Genomic DNA, 15,792 nt, shown 5'->3' with positions numbered 1-15,792 from the left:
TGCAGAAACAAACCCGCCCATCCGATGACACACACACACACACACACACACACACACCATTTTACCGGTAATAAGAAACCGGAATCACGAGTAAGTTTCTCGGTAACAAAACAAGGGTAGAACAAGTCATAGAATTAATGCATAGTTAATGACTCATACCGATGAAATAAATCATTTGTTATTGTTGCTTCATCATATTATATTAATTCTCCCCTGATGTCCTTCGCATCATTGTGTATGGGACTGTCCAAAATTAGTGGAAATCAGTTGTTCAAACTACAACCTCAATTCCAAAAAAGTTGGGACACTGTGTAAAATCTAAATAAAAACAGAATGCAATGATTTGCAGATCACAGAAACCCATATTTGATTCCCAATAGAACATAAACAACATATTGAAACGGAGACATTTTCTTTGCAGACATGTACAGACAGTTGTTAAAAAGATGAGGGGATGCTACACAATGGTGAACAGAGATGTGTTGCTGCCATCAATTTCAAAATGAGCTAATATTTTCCATGAAATGGTAAAATGTCTCAGTTTCAACACATGATATGTCGTTTATGTTCTATTGGGAATAAAATATAGTTTTCTTAGATTTGCAAATCATTGCATTCTGTTTTTATTTACATTTTATACAGCGTCCAAACATTTTTGGAATTGGGGTTGTATATCAGAGACTGTTGGAGTGAGGGTGTGTCACCAAGCAGAAATATTGTAACTACGTGTCCAAAACAACAACTTTAATCAACTTTGGACTCCTGCAGGTCAGACGGATGATGCTTTATCTATCAGAAAAATAGATGCACCCTCAATACATGGATGGATAAAGGAGATGGCATCTTGTATTGTGTTTGAGAGAGTGACTTACACAGGCAGAGGAAAGACAGAAGATGTGTAAAAATGTGTGGAAACCTTTAATAGAGTTTCTTAGGCATCAGAGATATTGCTATGTGTTGATGTATGTGTGAAGTATGTAAAATGTTTTGTGGAAACCGTGACTACATATTTTATGGTTAATTAATATTATTGTTGTAAATATGTGTGAAATATATGAAATAAATATAGTTTATAAATATAATTCAACAAAGACAAAACAAAAACAATCATAAGTCATACTTGATTCATACATGAATTGATGTCATGTGCTTTTAATCAAACCTGTAACACAAATCAACTCTCCCGTAAACAGCTACATTAAATCAATAAATGTATGAAGGGTTACCAATTTGTAATTTCTGTTTTTTCTTCTTTCTACAACATGTGACACCTCAAAATGAAACAAGCACAGACCACGGTGTTTAATAAAATGTCTGGAAAACAGTTTGTGTAAACCTTCTTTTACAATAACCAGAGAGTGATTGAGAATAAAACAATATTATGATGGAAATATTGTTTTATGAGTCACTTTCTTTGTCTGGCGGTTTGTCACTCTCTCTGGGTGCACGGATGGAAAAGTGTGCGTCACAATAAACCTGCAGAAAACGAGAGTTCACACGAGGTTCTTGGTGAAAGGAAATTCAAGGCAGTTCAATATTAAGACAAACAGGACGTTTACCGAGAATAAATCATTTTGGTGATAATAAATATGGCACAACAGTTGGTATGTAAGTTTCCACCATTTTATTTAAGTAAAGGGAGTTTTCCCTCAGTGTAACTCTGAATTCAAAATAATAAAAGTAGTATGCGAAGAAATTAGTTTATTAGATATATACTTGTTTGTTTTTTGTTGTATTGGGGTGGTGCAATCATTCTTTGTGCATATAGTTTGGTGAAGTCACATAGCTCCACCTAATTTACACATGCCAGGAGGCTTATAGTCCAGAGGGGTTAAAAACTCTTGACAAACTGTGTGGGTGTGCAGAGTTTATAATTTGTAAAGTGACAAGTAATTACAGCTGTCAAAAAACTTTCTATCCTTTCTGTCCTAACGGAGCTCCAGGTCATCCACAACTCTTCTCCATCCAGTCTTGAGCCACCTTCTCCATCTCTGTCCAAGTGGGTTTAGTATGTCTGGTTACACGGGATTTGGGCTTCCTCAGGATTTGCCCAATCAAACCCCACTCCCTGCTCCACGTCTGTCTTTCTCTTGGTTTGTTTACTCCCACAGATCTTCATTTCTGATGGCGTTTGATCAGTGTAACTTCAAGATGCTACTTAGGTGCAAAGATTTGGACTTTGTTTGTGGAGGATTTTTTTTTCCCCTCCATGTTTCTTCCAAACTTCAGAGTTTGGTGGCGTATTTTCCTTTGCATTCCAGACGGGCCTTAGAGTAACAAAAGCTGTTCTTTTCTTCCTAGTTTGGTCCTAATTTAGTCACCAAAACTAGCTTTGTTCAATCTCTAACTCTGGTTTGTACAAAATTTACTGTCTCTGTAAATAATATTATGAAGAGTACGACCTGCTCTTTATGGTAAAGTCTCAAGAGATACATATCTTGCGCTGACTCTTTAATGCCTTTTGTATATAAAGTGTGCCTGTTATGTGTTTGTAATATTAACTTCTGTAATGATTTGGTGCTATAAATAAAATTGAATTGAATTGCACTTAGTTAGTTTCCATCACTTGCATTTATATTTTCACCCTTGTTTTGTTTTTTTTTTTACCTACAACCTACTTACCTCACATCTTTGTTTAGCTGTATTGCTCTTGTTTTTAGCTCTAAGATACGATATAAATATTCTTCCACCAGCTCAAGATACAACATATCAATCAAAGATATAGTAGAAATGGAAAATAAGAGTTGCAAATAAAAAAATAAAATAGAAATAGAAATATATACAATGAAATTAGACTAGAAAATCAGTGAAAGTCACAGCGTTGTCTGTACAGAGGTAGTGCAAATCGAACCATGACCTGTGGTGCACAATGTCCAGAAAACAGTGTAACTGAGTGTGAAATTGTCAGTTTGTGTATTGTCTTTTGTGTTGTACAGTCTTGTGTACAAGGAGGAGTGGACAAAAGAGTTATTTAGTCTGTCTGTGGAGCAGGATTGGGACAGAAGTCACTGAACGCATTCCTCTGCCTGGTGAATGTGTTGTGCAGAGGGTGGTGGGCATTCTCCAGTATAGAGAGCAGCTTGTTCAGGGTCCCCAGTGAGCATGGGCGTCGCACCCGTGGGGGATGGGGGGGATGCGACACCCCCACTTTCACAAAAAGACGATTTCACCCCCCCCCACACACTTTTTCTGAGATTTAAACCATTTACCCGTCCTCGCGGTCCACCAGCATACTGAAACGGAGCGCACGTCAGTTCTCCATAGGCTACATGAAAACCCATTGGTCCAGTTAGATCCAACATCAAACATCAAGCTAACATTATTTATGTTCCACTCCAGCAGTGATGTTGTTTGTATTCTTCAGGGGATGTGTCCAGAGGTCTGTGGCCTCTTTGATCAAGTTGAAACACTTGTGAGACTGCTTTTTGTTACCCCAGTGTCATCAGCTGAGGCGGAGAGAAGCTCCGAAGGCTGAAGACATGGCTTAGGAGTACCATGACACAAACACGCCTGAACAGTGTGGCTGTGTGCCATATTCACAAGGAAAAGCTTGACATGTTAAACAGGAAGGCAATTGCCAAAGAATTCATTTCATGCAAAGACAGTAGGAGGAGTACTTTTGGAAGTTTTGAGTAGGGGTTGGGAGTAACCAGATTCCTTCCCTGACCTGAGCCCCATCCCTCCACAAAGTTTGGTGCATCTCTGTTCTGTTGGTTTTGTGTAATCCTGCTCACAGCCACACTGCACCAAAACATGACCTCATTGGTGAATAGTTGGTGGACAGTGTTTAATTTTTCTGTCTTGTGGTGGGTTTTCAATATTTGCTTAATTTCTGTCAGATGTTTTTTAGTTTGTGAAGCACTTTGTATTGCATTCTTTATTTGTATTGTGTTGTGCTATATAAATAAAGATTGAGTTAGATGTTGGGGAGTTCTTTGACAGAAAATTGAAGACTCAAATCCTGCTTCCAAACTACCATCACCAGTGATAGCAAGTAAGCAAGTAGCAAGTAAATGTTTCTTCTTCTTCCACTTTTTGTTGCCAGCCTGGCAACAGGCCTTCAGCTGTTAGCCATAACTTGCCAAAGTTGATTGAGTGGTCAGAGCATTTTAATTATTTCTAGTTATACATATATATGGTTAATTTTCCCGATAATCAATGCAGATAATTTCGCTCATGTGCCACCCCTAGAACACCCCCACTTTTTAAAGCACTGTGACGCCCCTGGCTCTGTCTGTGTGTGAGTGACTGCTGAGAGACACAGAAAATCTCTAAATGAAGCCCTCCAACTAGTGGACACTAATGCCAAACGGTAGGGGGGTATCAAAAAGCCCAATGACCATGAGCATCCCATCTTGTCGACCATGTGAATGCTGAATTTCAGTGTGTGAAGTTAAAAAATGTGACCTGGGGACAGAGAGTAAGAACAGGTGCCCCGTGCTCCTTTGGGAAATTTCTCCTCTGCATTGCGTCTCCCGCCAAAAGTATAAGTGTGGGAGGAGGGAGGAGTAGTGCGCAAACATTCCTGGAATAGTAGGATAAAAGTATGGAGCCTTGCAGACACACTCAGATAATATAATCTTTTACATTCTTCTTTTCTTTCCCTCAGAGGACTTTGGTTGTGCTGTTGATGGACAGACGACAGAGGCAGAAGCTCCGCTCCCGCCAACTAAACAGGAAGAGTAGCAGACGAAGGCGTCGGTTCGAGTTCAAGTCAGTCGTGGGTGAGCGGGGAAGTCAGCTCCACCTCCATGTCCGTCCAGAAAAGCCTGAACACCGTCCAGAGGTCGGCGCCCTCAGACCTAGAATCCTCTGAGTGAGGACCCCGGCGGTGACTCCGAGAAGCCCCTGGCTGCAGCCCGCAGATCGAGGCGTGCCTCAACGTTGAGCCACGCCCACATTGAGCCACGCCCCCAACGCTTGACTCCTTTCCGGGGGCCATCTGGTGGCGGGAGACTATGAACGCAAGTGGCCGCTCTGTGTAAATAATTTTTAATTCGTGTATAGTATAATATAATATAATATAATATAATATAAATAATAAAATTAATATATATATATATATATATATTATATATATATATATATATAAAATTAAAATATATTTATTTGTGTAATTGTTTAAAAAAAAAAGAAAAATATATACACTGGGAGATTTCAGGTGTTACATTAGTGCATATATTTATTCCTTAGTTGAACACACTGAACACTGAACATTGAACTTCAAAAAAAAAGAGGAGTAAACAGGAAACAAAAGACACAGACAGTAGCCATACACTTCAAAAGCAGAAAATGCCTGCAAATGTCGCGGTCCATAACTTCAGTGCAGATGCCTCATGTTGAAAAGGAAGAGAAATGGCTCAACAACAAACAGGGTTGTCACACACCACGCGAAGCTATTAAGCTAAATTCTCATATTAAAAATGGGTGTAGGAGCATAGTACAACACTTGTTTAATGAGACACAGCTTTTTAATGAAATTTAGGCAGTGCTCGTTTGTTTTGAAAACTGGACTTTTCCACATTCTGTAGTAGTTTAGTGCTGCACTTTCTCAATCATCTACGTCATTTGCAGTCTGTAATCTATCTGCATTTGCAATTTGGGAGCTACTGGCTTGACTACAGTGTAGAACGCAAATACATACAGAGCTTAACCTGTTTCAGAAATAAAATTGTTACTTCCTTGCCCCTTGCCTGTCACATATTCACAAAATAGCACGTCAAAACAAAAAAAAGATTTTGCAAACTGTCTTATGTCGTCTTCGTCTGCGCACAATATTCTTTAGCGGTCCACAGAGCGGCCACTTGCAGTTCATAGTCCACCACCAGATGGCCCCCGGAAAGGAGTCAAGCGTTGGGGCGTGGCTCAATGTGGGCGTGGCTCAACGTTGAGGCACGCCAGGGGACCAGGGTACTTGGTGACTCCGCCTGCAGCAGAGCGGCAGCAGCCTGCAGTTATCAGAACAGCCAGCAGATGGCGCCGTTTCCCACGGACGAGTTGCAGCTTTCCGTGAGGAAAGACGTGACGGAGAGACAAAACGCTTTCATCAAAGGGACAGGTGGAGAAATCAGGAAGGCGTCAACAGGGCGTCTGGGAGTCACGGCCGGGATGACGGCGGTGGGAAGACGTTTGTCTGTAACTTCTGCGGTAAAACTCTGGCCTGCCTGAAGAACCTGAAGACGCACATGAGAGTCCACATGCACGGGGGAGAAGTCGTCTGCGCGCCGCTGCGGCAAACGCTCTCGACTCCAGCAACCTAAAACGCCACCAGAGTGTCCACACCGGAGAGAAACGCTTCGCCCAGTCGGGGTCGCTGAAGGTCCACTGAGCGTCCACACCGACTGCAAACAGTTCAGGTGTTCGTACTGCGGCAAAACCTTCATCTCCGGCAGCCACCTGCGACGACACATCGCCGCGCATCTCGGAGAGAAACGATTGGCTCCTGCGTTCCAGTGACAACAGGTGATGGGAATACAGAGGTTGGGCAGCGAACGCCTCATTGATTAAAAAATGATGCTTGTGTCCGACAAAGAAAGCAGCCAACAGGATGAAGCACAACATGAAGAGATTAGTCCAAAAAGTTCTGCTTGGTTTTATCACCACCAACAGCTTGCAGTTATTAACTTTGTTATCAAAACGTTTAATTAATTAAGTACGCCAGTCAACAAATGGTCCAGTAATTGAGTTCAAAACTGAACGTGTCACCCTCAATCTGTTTTGTTTCCTTTCAGCGCTTGTTTTTGTCGACTCGTAGCGTCTGAAGAAAATTCTGCATGTTTTTGTCTGAAGGTGACGAGTTTGTGTCCACAGTCAGTTTTTTTATGATCGTCGTGTCATTTTGTAATAAAGTTCAATTATTGTTGCACAACAGCAGCTGCTTCGTTCGTCATCACCTCCACCCGAGATGCCCTGATGTAGTTTTATTTATGAACAGTGGAAAGTGTTCAAAGTCCTGATGGTACAGATCCATCATGACGGCTTCCAGTCTGTTATTTTAACAATACAGTGGTCCCTCGTTTATCGCGGGGGATACGTTCTAAAAATAACCCTCAATTAACGAAATCCGCGAAGTAAGTTTTACAATTATTATACATGGCCGTAAAACCCCTAACCACACACTTTTATACACCTTTTTACACACATTTTGTACAGTACTCCCTTAGTTAATCAGGACGCAGAACACAATGCGCGTTCATACTGTACAGTACGCTGTAAAAAATAACATGCAAAATTACACTAAAAAAATCCGCGAAAAGTGAACCACGTTATAGCGAGGGACGACTGTATTTCGAAAATATAAGGCAGCCACATTTTCACTCTTCAGGTTTACTGCACACAAGTTTTAATTAATTTAAGTCTTGGTCTCTGAGAATAGAGGCTCCACGTACGTTTTTTACACATACAAGGAATTTGTTCTGGTGTTGTTGGTGCATGTCAATTCTCTAAATATAAGAAAGATAATAAAATGAAGTATTCAGAATATAACAATAGAAAATAATATATATATATATATATATATATATATATATAATATATATATATATATATATATATATATAATATATATAACACACACACAGAGTCAATAAATTCCCTAAGAGGAGTAATACTCTCATCAATGTCTTTACCAACATTGTCTTCAGCAGGAATCTGTCAGGCGGAACTAAACAGGACTCAGAATCAGAAGTGTCTGTGAGCAGTTTTAATAAAGGAAACAAAACCTCTCGACAGAGTGAGGCGAAACAAAAGGCTGTGAAAACCTACCTTACAGAATCTCTGAGAGAGCACGAGGCCAAACTAAACATAACGAAAAACACTAAAGAGGAAAAACTCTATCGGTTATGCAAAACATCAAAATCAAAATCACTCTCAAGTAGGAAAATCAAAAAGCTACAAAACATTAACTAAAACCACTACAAGAAGAACAGTAACAAACAAAAATCTCCTAAAAGCTGGAGGCTAGACAATACTACACACTAAACTAAGCACTAGAAACAAAAAGCAGGACTAAGAAAGTTACAACGGGCGGTCGGTAAGTAGCAAACGGCCCTTTACGGCGTATCATTTCCCCTCTCCTGCCCCCTGCTTCCTGTTTACTTCAGCTGTACTATCATTAAAGGCCAAAAAAATTATCTTTAAAAAAAGTTACAACCAAAAATCACTCTTATGAGGAGGTTGTTAGATGATTAATGGGAGAAAAAAGAAGAAAAAACAACTTTTCATCCACAAATATTCATGTGTTTGACTGGAATACTTTAAAAAAAAAACTATGTCAGAACTTTCATTGAAAAATGTTTCTTTGGTGAAACTGACACACAGACATCTGAAATGTGACACAAACCAACGAATTGTTTGGGAACTACTGATTTAATCTTTAACAGCTCTGAAGGCAAAGAAGGCGACACTGACACGTCAAAGGACAACAGACAACACTAATAATCATAACAATTATTTACTGGTTATTATTTCATGATTTATCCATCCTTCAGTGGGAGCCATCATATCAGCCCACAGGACAGTCAAATATAAGTCAGTACACATCAATATCAGACCTAATGATTCAGATTGTCTTTGTCTCAACTAAATAAACTCAACAGTAAATAAAACATTAAAACAGATTTCAAGCTTTATGTAAAAATACAAACACATAAAATCATCAAACTGCATGTTCAGGCGTGTTGAATATTAGTATCTAATGGTGTGTGTATGTGTTATGAGTTACTGGCTCCAGCACAAAGTGTGCTCAGTGGTCTGAAAGCTGTAAGCGTCTTCATCTCACGTCTCACATTTATACTTGATTTTCTCTGTCGTACTTTAAGTCTTGGTCTCAACACATCACTCTCTGTCCTGTTTGTTCTTTATTATCACGACGGATCTCTTAGGTCTTCTTATGCTCTTGATTTTAACTTAGTCTTAATAAAAGATTCATGATTACTATGAAGCTGTATATTTTAGCTAGATACTTATTTTTTTTAATACACTTTAAGGGCGTGTAGCTCCGTGTGTGGGGGCTTTTTTCAAGTGCCCATGACCATGGCCCTCTTGTCCATCACTGTGTCTGAAGGTCCTGTTCGGTCGAGCATGTGTGTAAAGAAGGGAACAACAACGGTGAAACATTCCCCAAGAGGGATTAATCATGTCATCATCATCTTCATCAACATCTTTATCACGAAGAAAACTAATGTTTTTCAGCCTCATCTCTATCATCATCATCATCATCTTCATCATCATCTTCATCACATCATCTCAAAATCTGAAGATGATGACATAAACTTCGAGCTTTAAGTATGTTGTCAACTTCTTCTCATCATGAGGATGACTTCATCATCATCATCATCATCATCCATCAGCTTCATCATCATCATCCATCATCTTCATCATCATCAATCAGCATCATTACCATCATCATCAGCACCATCATCTTCATCATCACCATCATCTTCATCATCATCATTACCATCATCATCATCATCATCATCACCATCATCATCACCATCACCATCATCACCTCTCATCTTTATCAGGAACTTAACTCGTTTCTTCCAGCCTGGCTTGGCTTCTGATTGCTCTCCCTCAATCAGGAAGTCAATGTATTCTGAAGCGGAGAGAAGATCGGCCTTCAGTGTTTTCTTTTTGAGTCTTATCAGACACTTGGAACACGTCTTCATCAGTTTCGCCATCTCAACAAGCTCATGTTTACATTCATGCATCAGATTTTCAATCAGTGCCTGAACAGAGCTCTTTGTTACTGTAGCTCTAAGGAACTTTTCTTTCAGCTCTTCTAAATCTCCGTCCTGTGGCTCCAACTTTTTAATTGAATCCTCGAACTGCTGTATGTCTTTGAGAACCTCCATTTTCATTGGTTTGGTTTTTATTTCAGCGAAAGCATCGAAGAACCTCTTCATGCTTTTTGTTCCCATGTTCCAAAACATCTGATCAAAGCCTCCATCTTCTTCATCCTCACTCATGCTGCCTGCTGCAGATGATTTGTTGTCTGCAAACAAGGCTGAATTATTGAATTTGAAGTGAACTGGCAGTCCGTCTTTTGTTTTAGGACATGTGACACCTGAAGCATTGAAGGCCTCTAGAACTGGTGGACGTTGCCCATCTGCAAACGTCACCATAACCCTGATGTTTTCTGCCAAATCTTTACCAAAGATGGAGAGCACCAAGTCAAACACAGATTTATGTGTTGGTGTGAGTTGTGCTAAAGCAGCCTGAGCTACAAAACACACAGCGTCTATTTCTCTGAGACCGTGCTGAGCACAGAGAAATTCATGCAGCTGTTCTGTGATCTTCCTGTCTCTTTTAATGCCTCTTGCACGTCCACAACCTGGAGTGTCAACAATGGTCAGTGAGTGATCTATTTTAAAACCATCCTGGTGGTTGATTTTGTACACAGTGACTGCAGAAGTCTGTGATCTCGACTGATCCTCATCAATTAATTTGAATCTGACATTGTCGTTCCACTCTACACCGACAATGTAGTTGATCATTGCATTGATCAAAGTGGACTGTCCAGATCCGGTCGCTCCTAAAAGTATAATCGTTCGACTTTGTCTCGTGCTTTCTTTGCCAAAATTGTATTTTCGGCATCCATCTATGTGCGTGTCTTCTTCTTTCACAGGCAGTTTGTAAACTGAAGGGGATCCAGAATTGATCCTTTCACTTGTACTTTTGAGTGATTCTGTGAGAAGGTTAAGTTTTGTTGTGCAGACATTAACAGAGATGCTTTCCTTGCTTCTGCCAGCGTCACCACAATCACATCTGACCCTGACAACATATTGTGTCTCTGCCTGAAGTCCTGCAATGATCGCCTTTTCAGCCTCAGACGTCATTTGCTTCCACTGGAGATCTTCCTCTTTCATCCCGTTGTCTGTTTTTGCAGACTCCACGATGTATCTCAAAGTCTGGACATCTTGTCCAAGCTCAGCAGGTTTCTTCCAGCTAACTAATATCTCACTTGAGTTTGATTCAACTTGTGGTTTTCCAGGAGGGCTGCAAGGTAAAGTTTTAATGGAACCACTGACTTCATTGTCTGGCCCAACACCTTCTGAGGTCACTGCTCTGCATCTGAACAGATACTCTGTGTTAGGACTCAGATCTCTCACTGTGACTTCTTCAGCTTTTGATACTGTCTTTTGTTGCCATCCATCCTCTGCGCTCACACAGTACTCGGTACAGTATGAGGTGATGTTCTCTGCTCCAAATCTGGGTGGAGAAATCTTCAGTGTCACGCTGTTGTGGTTGATGTCACTTACTGTTACTGTTTCAGGCTTTGAAGGTGGTTCAAAGTTCTCATTGACAGCAAAGCCGTCTTTATAAAGGCAGATGCTCGAACCTTTCTGTGTCTCATTTGTTAATCCCACTGTCAGGAACTTCATGTTCTTGTTCTTCCGGTTGGCCTCTGCAAAATCACTGAAGAGCTTTGCTTTATGCCTCATTGTATCTGCTGTTTCTTTTGAGGCGTACCATTGTTCCTTCTCTACATCTCGAGTATGTGAATCTTGAGTTTCGTCTGGTGTGGCTGTTTGTTGTAAGTAGTTTGATAAAGTTGACAGGTACGGTTCAACACTTCCCAGTGAGGTGAAGACAAAACACACAGCATGTTCAGCACCGAGAATTTCTCTGTGCAGGTGATTTTGAGATGGGACGATCTTGGTGTTCTTCATCATGCTGGTTAAAGATTTTAAAGTGTACATTTCTCTCTCTTTACAGCCCATCCACTCATTCAGATCTTTGCTGTTGAAAGGAGAAGAATGTCTCTTCTTCAGGATCTCTGCGAGCACAGCTTCTTCTTCTCCTCCTCCTCGGATTGACGGAAGTTTCTTTGCCAAGGTTTGTTGGAATTCCAGTTTGAACTCAGAGCACATCTCTCTAAAAGTTTTAAGTTTGTTGCTAATCTGTGGGAACTGCTGTGCAGTGTTGGTGTTCAGTGCATCGTTACACCTCATTTCCAGCTCACTGAAGTCCTCCAGGACACTCTGGGATGCTTGAACTAATCTTATACTGATCTGACGGACGAGTTTAGCAGCTGAAGAATCCAAACATGTCAGTGGCAGCAGCCAGACCTTCATTGGTACAGCGTTTTCTCCGTTGGCTCCCAGCAATTTTGGCAGACTTTGGTAGACTTGTATTGCATCCTGAAAGGATGTAGGAGGTTTCTGAAGGGAAAAGTCTCCATAGAATCTGCAGGAGAATTTCTCAACACTTGCTCTGTCCTTGTCTTCCATTTTCAGTGAACCTTCACCCTCTATCTTAAGACAGGGAATTTTCTCGATCATCACCTTCAAGTTTCCTTCAATGTCTTGATGATCTTCCTGTTCAGACACCTCACGGTCAAAGACAAAGAAGGCTTGTGCCCCATAAAGAACAGCTGTGACTACATGTGTTGCTAATCCTTTATCAAAGACATACGGATGCTTCACGTTGCCTCTTCCAAGATGGTTCATTGATAGTTCCTGGACCTTTGTGGTAGCTTTGTACTTCAGTGTTACTCTGGCCTGATTTTTGGAACTCTTACTATCGTTCAGGTATTTGGCCGATCCGTCAACTTGTACGAGTCCACCCAGGAAACTTGCTTTAAGTGATGCATCAACATTCAGTGCTTTAGATTTGCCCTCAATAGATTCAGATGCAACTATCTCAAAATCATTATAGTTCTGCGGTCTTTCTCGTACATGTTTTATCAGGTCATCATGGTCCCACAATGTCATTCCTACAAAAGAAGAAGCAAAATCAAGTTCAGCTTCCAGAACCAGCCAAACAGGAGTGAAGTGTGTCAAAGGCACTGTTGGTTATTTGTGGGTTATTTCTTCAGTGGAAAGAAGTCTCTCAAGAACATCAAGAATATTGTGTCAGATTAAAGATGATGCTGTTCTTTTTTTCGAATGCAATATTTAATCTTTGAATTCATGCTCATTGTATAGTTGTCCCTCCTCTGTTTATTTTAACAAACCAGGAAAGTAAAATACTTTTCAGCATGACATAGCTACCAGTGAGTGATAACAACAGTAATACTTAAAAGATTTTCATGACTCTGATATAAACTGAATGAAACTGATAAAAAAAGAGCAAAAGGATCTTTGATTAAATTGTTTGTTTGTCTTTTAAATAATATTGGTTGTGGTGCTGACATATCTTTAAATGTGAATCCTTACCAGGGACGAGGGAATCTTTGCGGCAGTCGTACAACATCCCGACACTGAAAGGTCGGCCGAGCGCCGTCACCTCCATCGTCCCGCTGACTTCTGAGTCCATTGCTCAGTCTGAACTGGACAAAATGGACAACAGCTTGTTAGTTCACTTGTCTGACTCTTCTGCTGTCCAACCTGTTATTTGTCTGTGTGATGTTTGAAAGTATTTGCTAACATCACTTTTATTTTTCCTGAAAAAAATATTTCATTTATTTACAGGTAACTTTAATATGAAACAACTAACACAGTTTAATTGAGCTTTTAAAGCAGTTATTAGGGCCTGAGCGCCAAACAACGAAAAGTTATCAAAATCAAGAGTTTTGGGTTTTCTGTGTGGGAGGGGCGGGGCCACATGCCAACGTGCGCACATGTGCGAGGGCCCGTTCAACGCCGCTTGCAGCTTTAATAATGGACTTTTTTAAAAAATCTAATCCAGCTCTCAGGGGAGAAATTATTGGGATTATTATTATTATCCCATAGCGTCAATACAGTGTTATGACATGTTCTACAAAGCATTAAATAACTTCCGAACGGATTAATAAGAAACAGGTTTAAATAGTATCTGAGCTGTGAGTCACTTCAGAATAGTTCTGTCTCGATAAACATTCAGACAGGATCAGGCACTGTGGTGAAACGTAGAGTTTGATTCTCTTCACAGAAAACAAAACCCGAGTCTGTTGATGAAGGGAACTGATTTCTCAGCTTGAAACATCGTCTTTTACAATCACAGAGCCAAACATTGTTACCACCCATTTCCATTCTTTTCCAATAAAACAAAATATCAAGATCACATGATTCTTAGTATCCAATCAATTTATTTACACTGGGTTTTCTAAAACTGATAGCACAGAGTAAAACTGCTGACTCACCATGTGCTCATCCCCGCCCTTATCCTCATCAACTTCCTGCGTCCTTGATAGACCCTCCGCCGCCTTGGTGAAGACTTGGGCTGTGTTTTACCACGTGTCGGTGTTTTCTGCCTTGTCTCTTTTCCTTTTTCACACAGTCAAGTTTCAGCTTTTGATCCTGAATTTAAAAAAGTATTTAAGAGTTTTAGTCATTGCACATCTTCACACATTATCTTACTTATATTTTCACTCTTGTTACATTACAAACCCAAAGCACCACACACACAAATCACATTAAAACACAACATCAAATGTAAACTTCCTATTCTGAACAGTATATTATAACAAAGCCATGTCAAAAAACACTGAACCATTAGAGAGAAATGACTTGGGAGATTCAAACTATTTTAACTTTTAAAAACATTATTAGTATTAGTGTCTTTATTAGTTGAGAAGCAGCTTTACAGTCAGACTATGTGTGTGTGCTGAGAACAGGACCCTGGAGCTGAGCTGTGAAACAACAAAACAGCATAACTGTACTTACAGTAGAAAGGTGTGTGATCCTCTGACGGTGTTCTATGGTTTCTTCCTTTATGTTGTCTCGGAGGGACAAACTCCACCTGATCTTTATTCATTGACAGAAGGAGGTGCAAAAGAGAATCAGGTCCATTTCTCAGAAATGGTGTGACCTGTAGACTGATGCTCACAATGGTAACATGTTGATGGTGATGTTTCTTTTTATGTTTACCATGTTAGTTTAACGCAGGGATTCCCAAAGTGGGGTGTGCGAGCTGCTGCTGCGCGAGATGAAAAATGTAATGGCGGTCTGATAATTACAGAATTACAGTGTTTTTCCCCACACAATAAAGACGTGTAAATAAACATTTCCTTTATAAAATTTAAAATCAAAAACTGTAATTTTAATTAATAAATAAACGCAGGCTACTTAAAATGCACTTCATCTTAAAATGAAGCAACACATGGACGAACAAGATAGAGACAACCAGAACCACCAAACTGAGCTTCAAAGACAGTAGACAGTCTGTGTTGTCTGACCAAAGTGATGCCAGCAAGGCTAAAACCAATCAGCAGAACAACATCTTTATCTGCACAATAATTATGTTAACCATAAATCTTTGTGGACACAATAAAAACATTGGTCATTGAACTGCTTCAGGTGCAAGGTTCATTTTTTTAATGATTTTAATGAAATACTAGGCCCAGTCCCTGCAGCTCACACGTTAAACCAACCAACATGTCCATCACTCTGTCTGTCCTGTGGCTTCTTTGACACATTTTAAAGTATCTCTGTGTCTGTGATTCATCTTGTTCATGGGATTATTTTCCTTTCAGTCAGAAAGTTTTACTTCTTTTGTTTCACGACATCCAGGATTGTAGCTCTTACTACAGCTCCAGACATATCGCCTCAGCATGTGAGATTTCTTCTTGGCAGAGGAAGAAACTCCACGAATTAAAATCTGACAAGGCACATCTGTTCATGGAAAACCAGGTGACGACCTCAGAATAAAGAGTGTGCAAAGCTTCATCATCTAAAATATGAAACATGTTTTTCTTAGTTTCCATTTGTTAGTTCATAGTTTAGACGTCTTCTGTGTTTCTACAATGTAGAAAATAGAATTGTACGTTTTTATTTGCTGGTTCAAGCTATTTTTGATTGAAGTTGATTCAATTAGTCAAAAAATGTCTTGAGTTGACTTTCTGTCCTAACGGAGCTCCAGGTCATCCAC

General features: G+C 40.1%; 1 protein-coding gene and 1 long non-coding RNA gene across 2 annotated transcripts; one reads left to right on the top strand and one right to left on the bottom strand.

Moving 5' to 3' along the window:
* The first annotated feature begins 6,306 nt into the window (after window positions 1-6,306).
* Window positions 6,307-6,870, top strand: LOC113746995 (uncharacterized). Its single transcript, XR_003463276.1, has 2 exons — window positions 6,307-6,462; window positions 6,732-6,870. It is a non-coding gene; the product is annotated as an uncharacterized LOC113746995 (long non-coding RNA).
* Window positions 6,871-9,017: 2,147 nt separating this feature from the next.
* Window positions 9,018-14,248, bottom strand: LOC104937985 (uncharacterized). Its single transcript, XM_027278959.1, has 4 exons — window positions 14,066-14,248; window positions 13,161-13,268; window positions 9,452-12,718; window positions 9,018-9,067 (listed from the first exon to the last, which is right to left on the bottom strand). The coding sequence occupies exons 2-4, from the start codon at window positions 13,258-13,260 to the stop codon at window positions 9,018-9,020; spliced, it is 3,417 nt and encodes a 1,138-aa protein (XP_027134760.1). The 5' UTR covers window positions 13,261-13,268; window positions 14,066-14,248.
* Window positions 14,249-15,792: the final 1,544 nt, after the last annotated feature.

This window comes from Larimichthys crocea, chromosome I, assembly GCF_000972845.2.
Source record: "Larimichthys crocea isolate SSNF chromosome I, L_crocea_2.0, whole genome shotgun sequence".
Classification (NCBI taxonomy): domain Eukaryota; kingdom Metazoa; phylum Chordata; class Actinopteri; family Sciaenidae; genus Larimichthys; species Larimichthys crocea.
Note: the sequence above shows the minus strand (reverse complement) of the source record. Positions and strands in the feature narration are given on the sequence as shown.